Source organism: Mus musculus, chromosome 1, assembly GCF_000001635.26.
Source record: "Mus musculus strain C57BL/6J chromosome 1, GRCm38.p6 C57BL/6J".
In the NCBI taxonomy this organism is placed as follows: domain Eukaryota; kingdom Metazoa; phylum Chordata; class Mammalia; order Rodentia; family Muridae; genus Mus; species Mus musculus.
In genome coordinates, this window is record NC_000067.6 from 63,547,013 (window position 1) to 63,561,132 (window position 14,120).

General features: G+C 39.3%; 1 protein-coding gene across 3 annotated transcripts in view; it reads left to right on the plus strand.

Annotated features, from left to right (window-relative positions):
* Adam23 (a disintegrin and metallopeptidase domain 23) overlaps window positions 1-14,120 on the plus strand; it is a 150,395-nt gene that overhangs the window by 101,296 nt on the left and 34,979 nt on the right. For all 3 annotated transcript variants that reach the window (XM_006495969.4, XM_006495970.4, NM_011780.3), the window contains exons 13-18: window positions 715-805; window positions 2,735-2,783; window positions 4,749-4,848; window positions 8,143-8,214; window positions 8,802-8,891; window positions 10,396-10,476. In XM_006495969.4, the coding sequence (XP_006496032.1) occupies window positions 715-805; window positions 2,735-2,783; window positions 4,749-4,848; window positions 8,143-8,214; window positions 8,802-8,891; window positions 10,396-10,476 (483 nt within the window). The remainder of the gene's footprint in view (window positions 1-714; window positions 806-2,734; window positions 2,784-4,748; window positions 4,849-8,142; window positions 8,215-8,801; window positions 8,892-10,395; window positions 10,477-14,120) is intronic.

Here is a 14,120-nt window from a genome sequence, read left to right on the forward strand (position 1 = left end):
GCCAACTGTTTCAAAATCCTGGCAAGCACTGGGATAGGTCTTATTCGGCAGTCTCACTTCAGAATGCTTTTAGGTACTGGGAGATCTTTCTTTCTTTCTTTCTTTTTTTTTTTTAGGTATTTTCCTCGTTTACATTTTCAATGCTATCCCAAAGGTCCCCCATACCCACCCCCCAATCCCCTACCCACCCACTCCCCCCTTTTTGGCCCTGGCGTTCCCCTGTACTGGGGCATATAAAGTTTGCAAGTCCAATGGGCCTCTCTTTGCAGTGATGGCCGACTAGGCCATCTTTTGATACATATGCAGCTAGAGACAAGAGCTCCCGGGTACTGGTTAGTTCATATTGTTGTTCTACCTATAGGGTTGCAGTTCCCATTAGCTCCTTGGGTAATTTCTCTAGCTCCTCCATTGGGGGCCGTGTGACCCATCCAATAGCTGACTGTGATCTTTCTTGACATATTTGAATATGTTGAGTTGGAGCACAGTCTTAGTCACTTTTACTTTCTGTTCCCATGTGAAAACTTCCTGTTCTGAAAGATGCTTGTGGGGCACAGTCTCAAGGGAGAAATGATTTGAAGGGTGTACACCATCTATAGATGTTTTAAGGCTCTCCTAAGGAGCTTGAAATGAGATTGATAACAATGAAGAAGTAATAACTGGCTTTGTTCTACTCTCTCAAATGTTTCCCAAACATTTTCAACTCTGAAAACCCAGTATGGTCTTCCAATGGCGGTGGCACAAGTATTATCACAGAGCCTGGCTCAAAACCTTGGAATCCAGTGGGAACCTTCGAGCAGGAAGCCAAGTATGTACACTGACTTCTTACTCCAGTCCCCTTGTCGTTCTGTGTGTATTACGCATGCCCAGTCACCGAGAATACTTTATTTCCATGCCACCGTGGTTTAATCATAGTGCATCTCATGCTTCAAAAAATAATCTTGAACATTTTGAGATCATTATTAGGCTATCTGAGGGGAATACATTTCTCTTTCAAAATTCATAAGCTTATCCTCCGTCAGCTCTATCTTACATAGAGAACGTTGGGACGAGGTGGGGTGGTAGTGGTATGCATATATTCTCCAGAGATTTAATCATTTGAGCATAGACACAAAATGACAGATACAGCTCTGTGGAGAGATGATCAGATATATAGTGCATTGGGAATGAGATCTACAGCATACAAGGAGCTCATATTTAAATGCTAACCACACTCACCCACAAGGTCATATCTAGAAGGTGAGCTCCTGTCTCCCCTAAGCAAAGCCTGCCTCTGGCCCTTTAAGCTTCAAATGCGTGGGCACAGGACACAATTGTCCTCTGGTGCAGGTAGGTCCAAGAGGAGCTCATCCATGGCCCCTGACCCATGTGGCATCAAAGTAAGGCAAGGGACTGTTGAGGCCACTGTTTCCATTGAACAGATGAGAGAAGGAAGGATAGGACTAACTTTTCAAGTGGGCTGAGGACTGAGGGAACGTCAGATATTTAGAAGCCCATGGAAATATCTGGTTCGTTTTAAAATCAGGATAAAGTCCATATCTCATTTATTTTAAAATCAGGATAAAATCCAACCCAAATTTTAGTCCCCTTTGTATGAGCACCGTGGTCAAATATAATCTTGGTACATTTTTGTGGTAGAAGGCAAAGCATCACAATGGGACCTGGTGGAGAAAAAGAGCAGCACGTTCATCCATTGTTCATTTAATGAGAAAATAAGCTGAAATCCTCACTCTCTCATTATATATCGTCCTGAGAGCGAGGAGAAAAAAACCCTCTCTTCCCACCCAGGCCTTCCCAGAGAAGAAAAGAAAAGTGCATTATCTCACATGCTGTCTTCTATGTGACTGATAGGTAGTACTGTGGAGAAGTGGAAGGACACCCGCATCCATACTCCTGAGTCCCTTTATGTCATTAAGGACCAAGTACACACAGTCATGACAAGCACCCAGCAACAGTCTCCTAGTCTCCACAAACTTTCATTTACTAAAATCTTGCTCAGACTATGTGCTTTCTCAAGGAAGTAGCCACCTCACTTTAAAGTTTCAGAAACTGACCCAGATAGCTCAGACTCGGGAAGAAGAACATTGGGTTCCGTAACTTAGTTAAAAGTCCTGGAGGCCAGTGCTGGGGTCAGCTGAGCTGTTATTGGACTGAATGGTGAAGTAGACTGGGATGAGATTGTTGCACTTCTCTGGCTGATCCTAGCCCTGACTCCAGCAAATTGAATTTTATTCTTTAGCTGCCCTGTGTCTGAAGGACTTCAGTGACATTGTGCTGTATTCATACAGACTGTCTGGGAATGCCATCTATCTGTTTGAGCCCTAAAGCCATGCTGGGAGATAGGTAGACATCACTTCCATTCTAAAGCAGACACCCTGCCCCTCCCCTTCCCCCCCCCCCCTCAAAAAAAGCTGAGTGTCTTCTCTATGGGACTCTCTCCTTGATTAAAAGATGGACTAGAATTCATCTTTTTGTTTCTAGCCAATGGTACTTCTAACTAAACATTGAATTTTAGAAATCTAATCAAGGTAACTGAGTAACAAAAATGAAGAGAGGACCAAGGTTGTTTTCCCCCTTAGGAAGCAATCTATACTCCAGGCATAAGAACCCATGAACTAAAGGAAATAGAGGAGTCTTGACACTCTGTATTGAGGAAGTTTTGCAAGAACTGGTGCAAACTGAAGCTGTGACTTTGTCTCCCCTCACCCCCTTTGTTGTTCTTGTTTCATTGAGCTAGAATGTGAATGCATAGAGTCCTGGGGCGGCTGCATCATGGAAGAAACAGGGTAAGTCTGCATTACTCTTGCATGTGATGTATGCCCAATGCAAAAATGGCTGCATATATAGTCATTAGAGACACAGCCTCTCAGGTACTGGTCTTTTAGGCTAAGCACTTAGTATAAATTCAATAATTAATTGTCTGATATTTTAAAACTGACAGTGCTAATTCACTTTATGTTTTAATTTTTAATTTAAGGTTGGGGAGAAAAGTGAAATGTATTAGCTACTTGTATTTATTAACCCTTACAGGAATCACATGACTAAAAGCTTCTGCGTTTGGTAGTGGCATTAATCTTTTAATATACTTAGAATAAAAGCAGATGGTCTACCTGAAGCAGCCAGTGAAAATCAATTCAGTCATCCATTTACATTTTAAGGAACTTATAAATGCTAGTTTATGGTAATAAATTTGTAGCATATTGTTTGTAGAGTCGACAGAGTTTTGTTTTTTTTTTTAAATAATTCAGAGTTATAATGCCTAAACAGAAGAGTTGCCAAGTGGTAGACAAGCACCATTACTTTACTTGTCTTTCCTTGGTGGGCACTTGTGCAACTGGACCAGCTGTCCAGTAGCACTCGTGGCCTGAGACCTGGCACCACTGCTGTTTCCAGGAGACTCCCACACTATGTAGGCCATTGCCAGTAGGCATCATAGTAGTGGCGAGAATTTTCTTTCTTACTGTCTTTGCTTAGGCCAGACACTGGGAATTTTTTGTCCTACCATTGTTCTGCACTGATGCCAACGAAACCATCTCCTTCCCTGGGGGCCCTTCCTTCTTCTTCCATAGAGAGGAAAAAGTTTATGCAATTAACTGTTACCCCTTCGATGCCAGAGCATATTCCTTGAAATGCAGTCTAACCTTGAAATGCTTGCCTTTTCCGGCCATATTATTTGTGCTCCACAGTTGAGTTCTTTATGATGATGCAGGCTTAATAGGTCCCATAGCAAAGACGCCATATATATGTTGCTTTTGTATGACAATATTATTGCCTTTTAAATTGTCAATTTCTAAGTGAGTTTTGGATTGAATATTTATAGGATGCAATAAACTATTTGAAGCTAATGTATATTTTCTCAAAGATATATTTGGTATACTTCTTGTAAGACATTGCTGTCAATAGAGGTGAATTTTAATTCTGCACATACCCTCATACATAAAACTATTGCATTATATCCTAGAATGGCCTATTGCAGACATTCCCTGGGAACTAATGTGTATGATTTAGCTTAACCTCGTCGTGTGTATGATAGTCCCCTGTGTGCTGACATAGGGGTCTTAATTTGATTGAATAAATCACAGAGAGGTTCATTTTTTATTCATGCTAAATCATGAATATTGCTCAATAATTGTATTTGAAATGAAGAATAAAGAGCCATTGCTCACGGGAGCATCCCTTAATTCTTTTTTGCTGTGGGCATACACACTAATAACATATGCATGTATGATCCAGCATGATCCCACACATCCTTCAGGGTTTATTCATTTACTTACATTTTGGCTTGTTGAAGCCTGAGTAACACTGTCTTTAATAAACTGACCTTCCAGCCTCTTCTCTGAAAAGAAGGTTTAGTAGGCTGCTGGACCCCCTTTATTCAGAACAGAGTAAAGGAAAGTGAGGTTGCCTCTATTGAGACACAGTAAATAAAAATAATCAAGCTTTAAAACCTAGTCTTGATTTAAGATTTTGTAGCAAACCTTTTAAACGATGGGTTTCGAGACAGACCAGGCAGGGGGTCGGTAGCTTGGGAGTGACCAATCTCCTAGTCTGTGAAGGTTTTCATTTTCCTTTCTCCTATAGACTCCACCCCGTAGATGTAGCAGCTTGTACCCAAGCATCTTACCAAATATTTGTGCTGATCCATCTACATCCAGGATGAACTTTCAGTGGTTTTTAATTTTCTTCTCTGATGATGGCTTTTGTGAATTTTTTTTTTTTTTTTTTACATAATTGGTTCCTTGTTTCTTCAGGGTGTCCCACTCTCGAAAGTTCTCAAAGTGCAGCATTTTGGAGTACAGAGACTTTTTACAGAGAGGTGGCGGAGCATGTCTTTTCAATAGGCCAACTAAGGTTAGTGACTTGATTTTCCAATAGTAAGGATATGGCAAACATCAGAGACTGTTCTCAGAAAGCAAGTCTCATGTCACACAGTTCACTACATTGCTACAAGCTCCCTTCCTCAGCTTCCCAGACACTGCAAGTTCAGGTAGGAGCCACTAAACCCAACTGATAGATGCTCAGTTATAGAGAGCCGCTGCATGCTCAAGAGACCAAATTGAGTGTCAGTGTTCAGTGCTCGCTTGCAGTTCCCTAAAACGCAAAATTCTACAGAATTTCATGTTGGTGTTTTCATTTTTCTGCTAAGACATAGGGAGTCAGAATGGAAAGAACTTTTCCTTGGATCACTTCTTTGCTAAGTCTCATTTAACCTTGGCATTCCTTCTGGAGACTTAGTTTTCTCCTCCCGAAAGTTTCTCCTACCATCCAGCTCCAACTCCTCCACTCTCTGGGGTGATCTGGTCCCAGGCAGAAAGCATTACTGATGTCAGCCAAGCAAAAAGTGGTCTTGGTCTAACATTTGCAAGTTCTATAAATACCTCAAGTATTTCTACTACATAGTTCCCTTCCTCTGGAAGCCCACGCTGGCAATGGCGTTTCATAAGAGTATGTATAAACAAAATTGCAATTCCTCAAGCACAAACTTAAAGAAAATTATACATTTCCAGAAGAGATTTTTAGGAGTTTTCAGAAAACACATTTGACAGTAAAATTAAATTTTGAAAATCTTCTTTTGGCCCTCATGATATAAATATTTATTTCTTGCTGTAAGAAGCATGAAATTGTTTGATTATAAGATATGCTCCAGTTCCCTTGACATAGAACACAACCAATCATCACACTTTCCTAAAGTTCAGCAAAGGCAGCATTCTCCAGCTGACAGGCTAACGCTTTTGCAGAAGGCGCTGTGTTTTTATAGGAGCATGTTTGGAAATGAAGCAGGCCAGCAGTTGAAAAGACAGAACTGGCATTATTAGCAGATGGTATTGGAATTTGACCATGGGAAAAAATTCACTTTTCTTTTAGAATAACACCTCACATGTCAGATAGAGTTCATTTGTATAGAGAATGTTCGATACTCTGCAAATTTAAAGAGTGGCAATATTGTGTTGACCTTGTCTTTAAAAAAAAATCAGTCACCAAGGCAAACAACGGATAGACTGATTTATTTCATACTCACAAGTGAGTGATACAGCTAGTGTCGGAATGACTGCTTGGAACCTGACATCCCTGAGAAATCTCAGTAAAGCCAAAGCGCTGTAAATCTCAAGAGAACTGAGACGTTAAAAGTGACTGTGCACCATTAAAATAGGCTGCTCGGTCTTTCCTGGCAGTGACCTCTGGGCATAGAAACCAGAAGTCTTGAAGGCATCTGAAATGAGTGAGCTGTGTAATGAAGAACTCCTGTGAACTGCTGGCAGTTTTGAATTACATGGAGCACGGCTAGTGTTACCTTGCCCTGCAACTGGCAGCCAGTTGTAAGCACTGTGCTTCAGGAGACAGCTCTAGCTTGTTTGGAGAGGTTAAGGTCTCTGGAATATACACTTCTCAGATTACCTGTAAACAGGAAGAAAATTATCCTGGTAACTTGGGAATTTCACACCAAAAAACTATGTTTACATATTCAATCTCAGAAGTTAGATACAGGACAATTTCTCCTTTTAAACTACAAATTACAATGATCAAAAAAGAAGGCTTCATGAATTCCAGTAGAGTAGCTTGTATGTATATAACTAATTTTTTATCCCCAGTGTTCTTAGTCAATGAATATATGCATAGGCAAGTGTTGCTTGTTATTTTCCATTGATATGCATATTTTCTCTGCTTCAGAAATCTTCCCAGTTGCTGTGATTTACATCTGTTTTGAGATAGTGACCAAACTCAGGAAGGGGAAAGAACCCAAGAACTAAAGCCTGGTACCAAGTGTTGGCCATCTTTCTACTGCCCTGCCTTTTTCTGCATTCTCTTGCCTGCCAGTCAAAGGAGCATGGAGATTAATTAGCACTACTGACTCCCACCCAACTCGGCTAGAACATTTCCTTACTTCTTATAATAGTTCTTTCCTGGAAGTAGTAGAAGCAAGTCTTTCTTGTGTAGACTCAGTGGTAGATGACTGTTGCCCATAGTGTATGTGGCTACTGGAGGCAAGCTTTTTCTCTGAAGTTCATGGCTCTGAGCATCTGTGTTGAGGTGTGCTATTCCAGACTCTCTCCTTATACCCCACACACCCAGAAGTGATAATCATTCCAGGAAAGTCCTGTCCCAGCCAATAGGATATAGACACTTTTGATGTGAGTAAGCAACTTTCTCATCGATCCATCTATAGTATTATTATCCAGAAACAAGTTCATGGCACCATGAGGGGGGGATATTCTAGAAACTTCTTCTGCTATGAGTGCAGCAATGACTGAGAGATTTCTATTGATTCACATGGCTATACATTAACTTAACATACTTAGTTTTTTTCTTTATGAGTATTAAGAGATTGGGTATTTGCATATAGTTAATTTATTGAAATTCCTAAGTTATTGAATTAATTTTCTTTCTACTCACAGATAATTCAAGGAATGCAATGGTGGGACTTTGTGCCAGACAATGCAGATTTCTTTCCAATGAGTGGGATAGATTTGAGTCTCTGACAACATTGTTCTAAGCTTATTGGCATTTCCTTAGTTGTACATCACACATTTGGTTTTGACTAAACATATTTATCTTTCTGACAGTTTGGATGTCTTCTTGGCTGCCTTTAGTCAAGTCAGCAAATTAGATATCTATGAGTCTTATTACTAATACATTTTAGCTCCATTAGAAAACATGGGAAGCGATCTATTTTTCTTGACAGCTTAACTCCATAGTCAATCTAATGCTGGAAGGTTGTCTCTCAAGACCCCACCAAGGAAATCCCCAGAGATACCACATCCTTTCTAAGATGATTTTAAAGAGTGTTATTAATAAGCAAATAGTAGATCACTTATTATATGATGACTCATCAGTTAAGAGAACTTGCTGTTCTTTCGGAATAGTGGAGTTTGGCTCCCTGCACTGACACTAGGCAGCTTATAACTATTTGTAGCTGTAGTTCCAAGCAATCCAATGTTACTTTCTGACCTCTCCAACTACCCACGTGTGTGTGTGTGTGTGTGCATATACTTACATAGGTACACACAGAACACACAAGTAAAAATGAATATAAAGTAATAATCACAGAAGATTCATATGATACAGCCATGTATATGGCCAGCTTGATGTATAGGTTTTCTGCAATAAATTCAAATGCTTTTCTCTGCATTCTCCATTCTCTTTCAGCTGTTTGAGCCCACGGAATGTGGAAATGGATATGTGGAGGCCGGGGAGGAATGCGACTGTGGTTTCCATGTGGTAGGTATAAGAGACTGTCTCTACTTTTAGCTCAGTTCATCCTCCAAGCTAAGAAGAACAACAGCGGAGAACAGACATGTTATCCTTCATTGTGGGGTCACTGCCTTCTTTTTTTTTCCTGATTGCTATGATCAATGCTTTGTCCCAGCTCAGACACATAAGAATTTGTCATGTTGTTGTTGCAGCCGTGTCTGAAAAGCTTAATGGATTGTTCTAATCAAATTCCTGACCTTTAAAAAGTTAATTCAGAGCTCATATCCATCTCAGGCACCTTGTACAGAATCATGAGCATTTCCCATGCCGCATTTATTTTTTTTCCTTTATGAGATAAAACCTGGGTATTAAGAACATGGTATAGTTACAGAGGCTTGTGTGGGGGTGCCTGTTAATGAATAATCATACTCTTGGGAGATCACTCTGCTGAGAAACATGGCAGGAGTCTGTCATCATTTGAAGTGATTGGTTTCTCTAAAATGTTAGTGTACTGATTATAGAACTCTTGTCATCTGATGCATAAACTGCACATGGAGGGAATACTGATGGGCAGTGGTATGTTCCTGGTTTACTCAATGGAGTGTTTTCTCTAGGAATGCTATGGAGTTTGCTGTAAGAAGTGTTCGCTCTCCAATGGGGCCCACTGCAGTGACGGCCCCTGCTGTAACAACACCTCATGTCTTGTGAGTCCCCTGGAAGTTTCATGTTTCTTTTCATTCCTTGACAAGTTAGCCAGCCGTGTCAGGATGTCTGTTGAGCTTTTGAGTGTCTTGATACACATTTATGCATGTTAGCTCAGTGATACTGGTAATTTTATTGAACTTTTGTGGACCACAGCATGTGTCTATTCACTGTCTACTTTCTCATCCTCCCAGGCCTCCTCAAGAGGGTGTACCCACACCTACAGCCTCCAAACTAGACAAGTTACCCTGTTAACACAGACAAACAGATTAAATCATAGGACAAAAGAGGAAAAATTCTGTTGGTCTTTAAATTGAACAACCTATTTCCAACATTCATTTTTTAAAACTTACCCTAATTTGTTTTAGACACGTAGTATAAAAACTAGAACTTATATCTCCCACTTGGCTTTTTGAATCTCATAATGTCAAGAAAGCGAGGTGAGGCAGTACTTACATTGTCACATGTGTGCATGTGTGTATGTGTGTGCTTGCATGTGGGGTGTGTGTGTGTCTGTGTGTGTGTGTGTGTGTGTGTGTATGTGTGTGTGTGTAGTTTTTCACCTTCAGTAACTGACAGTTCTTTTCCAAAAGTTATTACCCCTTTATCTCATATGTTAGATCTATGACATTTCAAGTCGCTATAAAAACTACATGATTTTATTGCTTTTTTTTTCAGTACCAAGGGAGGTTCTACATCATGATATTATAAGAGATTTCAGCTTAATTTGTGCTTGCCTCATATTACATACCAAATGATAAATTGCTTGAGGCTAATGAGACTTCATATTTTGCCCATCCTTTGCCAGACAAACCAAATGTTTTGTTCATCACAGGCAGCCATGGATGCCTCTGAAGTTGATTTATATGAATTCATTGTAATTTTGTTGTATGTATTTATCTAAAGCACGATTAATATTCAAACTAATGGACAAATTAGTTATGGTTGGTTATATGTGTGTGTGTGTGTATGTATATCCTTTAGAGAAATCTTCAATGTTTAATGACATTTTTTTTTGTCCCTTTGTGTTAAACTAAACCAGTGTTTCTTCTTTACATAAATTTCATCACCTCGCTTTCTTACCTCAGTTTGTGGAGACAGTGGATTTTACAATCTACATACATAGTGCCTGTTTGATGCTTACCTCAGTGTGGGATGAGCAGCTGAGCCTCATTTCTTTTTTTTTTTTTTCCTTTTCTTTTTTCTTTTTGGTTTTTCTGAGACAGGGTTTTTCTGTGTAGCCCTGGCTGTCCTGGAACTCACTCTGTAGACCAGGCTGGCCTTGAACTCAGAAATCCGCCTGCCTCTGTCTCCCAAGTGCTTGGATTAAAGGTGTGCGCCACCACTGCCTGGTCTGAGCCTCATTTCTAACCTGTGATAGTTTTACAAATTTAGAAGCAAGGGATGGGGATTATGATAAAGCCCAGGCTTGTGGGTAGATGCAGGGATGGCAGCGTTGTTGACTATGGTGAATGTTACCTCCTAATGCTGGGTTTTGATTTATAGTTTCAGTCACGAGGGTATGAATGTCGGGATGCCGTAAACAGCTGTGATATCACCGAGTACTGCACTGGAGACTCTGGCCAGGTATGGAAAACCACATTGTATCTTTTATATTGTGCAAGACATGTTTTAAATCCTTCAATAAAGACTGTGAGTATAGACCTATTTTAGTTTCTTTATTGTAGATTTGTTTTCTAGATATTTCTAGCTCTCTACCAAACTATTACTTCAGGAAGTTTTCTATCGTATTTTGGGATTTTCATCTTTATCTCTCCTTTTTTTTTTTTCTAAATTCCACTTTCATAAATATCTTTAGATGATTTATATTCAATTCATAAAATTTTTCTCCTTAGGTCCCCACATCTTACATGCTGTTTTCAAACATTTTGAACAATTTAAAATTTTGGAAGGGAGCTGAGGTAGGAGACTGGGAGCAAGCAGACCCGCCATGGCTGGGAGCAGAAGGCCAGGTTTCTCCACCACTGCCGCAGTCCCTGCCTCTCGCCTCTGTGCTTTGGCAGGATTTTGGTCCATTAAAATGATTATAATCCTGTAATTAATATTGACTTCTTGACTCCATATTTGTATAATTTTAGTGCTTTTTATTTATAGCATGTTATTTTATGGCCCTATTTGCCACTCAAATGAACATCTGTTGAGTTACTTGCCAAGTGCTGATGTAAATGCCAGGATATGTACATATGTATATATGCATATGTATATATACATACATGTGTATTTATATATACTATGTAAAATATGTATGTGTATACATAAATACATACATGTATATATACATATATTTTTTCATACTTATATGATAAAATAAGGTACTGTGGAAAGAAAAATGTGGTAGAATATTAGGTTGGGATAGTTGCTGTGGAAGGAGTTAGTTTCTAAGCAGGAAGCATAGAGGCATGGTTTCTTCAAGATGTGGAATGAAAGCAGGCAGAAAGGAGGACAGTAGAAAAGGTTCAAAGGATGTCAGGATGCTGGCAAGAGGACCTGTATGCCCCAGTAAGGATTTGGGATTTCATTTGACTTTTGTTTTCTTTTTGATGTGTCTTCAGAAGGTTTTCCTGTGTTACTATCTTGTTTTGTGATGGTATAGTGCAAATTTATCAGTTGATTTCTTTTTACCCAGTCATTATCCATTAGATTTCAGTATTTTTTTTATTGTTTTATCAGTATAGATGTAAAGACTTTCATGCATTTGGAGGAATATCTCTCCTGCAGGGTTATCTCTGTAGGATATGTTCCCAGGACTGGACTTGCCAACTGCAAGGTAGACTGGTGTCCACTGGGGTCATGAAGAACATGGTGCATCCTTTTCAAGCCAAAAGATCATGCTATAAAAACAAAAATGAGCAGCTTGAGTTATAGCCTTAACTTAATACAAGGGCCACATGTGTCTTGTAAGAGATCCTGGTTCAAACAGTAGCAGGTTACTGGCACAATTGGTTTCAGCATGGCTTCCTTGCAGAGACAAGCCCCTTGATAGCGATAGCCTGAAGACATACTGGACAGTGCTTGCTTCCCACCCACACTAGACTCTCTGGCTCAGAATGCCTAATTATTCTTCATCAGCTTATCACCCAATCAGTTCAGTGACGGGAGAGCAGAGTGCTTGGCATTGCACGGAACTGCTGGAAGAGAACATGAGAAGAGAAAAAGAAAAGATGTGTTAATTAACCTTCAGGAAGGTCTTTGTGTTATTACCCATGGCTCTGTTAATGATAGAGCACATGGAAATGTGTCCTGACTTTATTTATATGTCACTCTTGTGCATATGTTTCTCATATTTAAGTATGTAAATAGATTTCTTTGTAATGACAGAGTACAAGAATTGTGGATTCTGTCTTTCATAAGTATATATATTCTGATATACCATTTGACTGTCACTTTTATAGGATAGTATTATTTTTTTAAAACTACAATATATGTCCTTGGCTCTCATGTTTAGCTGTTTTTTAAAAATATAGGTTTCCATTTCAAAATCTAATTCCTGAATTGCTTTGGAGTCTGATGGAAATAGGCTTTGAAAGTGGAGATATTGGGGCTGGGGAGAAAGCTCAGTGGATAAAGTGTTTGCAATCCAAACCTTAGGACCTGAGTTTGGATCCCCAACATCCCCATGAAAGCCAGATGTAGTGGCTGGCACGTGCCTGTAATGCAGGCATGGGAGACAGAGACAAGAGAATTTCTGGGCAGTTAGTCTAGTTAATTGGTGAATTTCCGGTTCAATGAGAGACCCTGTCTCAAAACATAGGTATGGAGAGTCATAAGAAGATATACAATATCAACCTCTGATACCCATAGGCACACATAGATCATACCCTCATACCCTCATACATATACTCACACAGATATAATATATATGTATATACACACACTGCATATACACTGCACATACACCACTCATACACACTCATATACATACACAATATATATGTATATATGTATATGTATATGTATATATGTATATATATATATATATATATGTATGTATTCATATACACTACACAGACCTACAGAAAATACATAAAATAGGGGCTCTTTCCTCAACCTATTTTATTGTCTAAGAAATGCAGTTATTTTTCTTTTTACTTCATGTGTCTTTGGTAAAAATTGTATTGTTATTCTTTCAGTGGCACATTAGAATAAAATGCTATTTTATTAATAATTTAAAATGTAAAAAAATAAAATAAAAATGTGATCATCAGAATAAGCTCATAGTAGATAGTTGAAGTAAAAGGACCTAAAATCCATAATTTTTCCTTCTATTTTGTAAGGGACAAGGAAGTTTGACTTTATTGATATTCAGAGTTTTTATGGAAATAGAACCCTACATCCCTGAGAATCATGATCCACCTGGCTACATTACACCCTTATCCTTTTACTTCATGTTTTTAGTTGATTTTTATATTAGCATTTACTGATATCTCTGAACACTGGTCTTCTTTTCTTTATTTAAACACAACAAAATAAAATATAATAAGAAAAAAAAAACAAAAACCATCATATTGAAATTGGACAAGATCAGCTAACAGAAAAATAAAAGATCCCCGACAGAAGGGACAAGACTCACTCATTCACACATTTAGGGGTCTTTAATGGTGCTAAACTGAAAGCTACAGTATCCACAGAGGATTTGCTGCAGACCCTGACAGGCCCTGCAGCTGCTATTCCAGTCTCTGAGTTCATATGAGCTTTGTTCAGTTGTTCCGTAGGGTCCTGTTTTCCTGGTGTCTTTCGTCCCCTCTGTTTGAAAGCCGTGAAAGTGGCCTTGGTGAGCACTGGAAATTAATGGTGGATTCCACAACTTAAAATAGGCACCACCGAAATGGCTTCACCGAATCTTCCTGCACGGCATCGGCATCCCCGTGAACCCAGGAGCAGTGGTGTTCAGATACCACAGACCATCACTTTACACGGAGAGGGCCCAGATTTGTTCCAGTTCTGAAGATCCTTAGAGGAATTTTAGAACCTCTGCGGGATTTCCCCATTAAACACTGCACTGATTAGCACCTAGCCTTAATAAGTATTCATTTGTTTGTTTGTTTGTTTGTTTACTTTTAAGGCATGGCCTTACTTTGCAGGCCTGCCTGGCTATAATCCTTCCACCACAGCCTCCTGACTGTTAGTTAGGATTCCAAGTGTCCCAATTACTTTTCTATAGCTGCCACAAGCGCCATGACTGAAACAACTTATAAAAGACCTAAACAGTT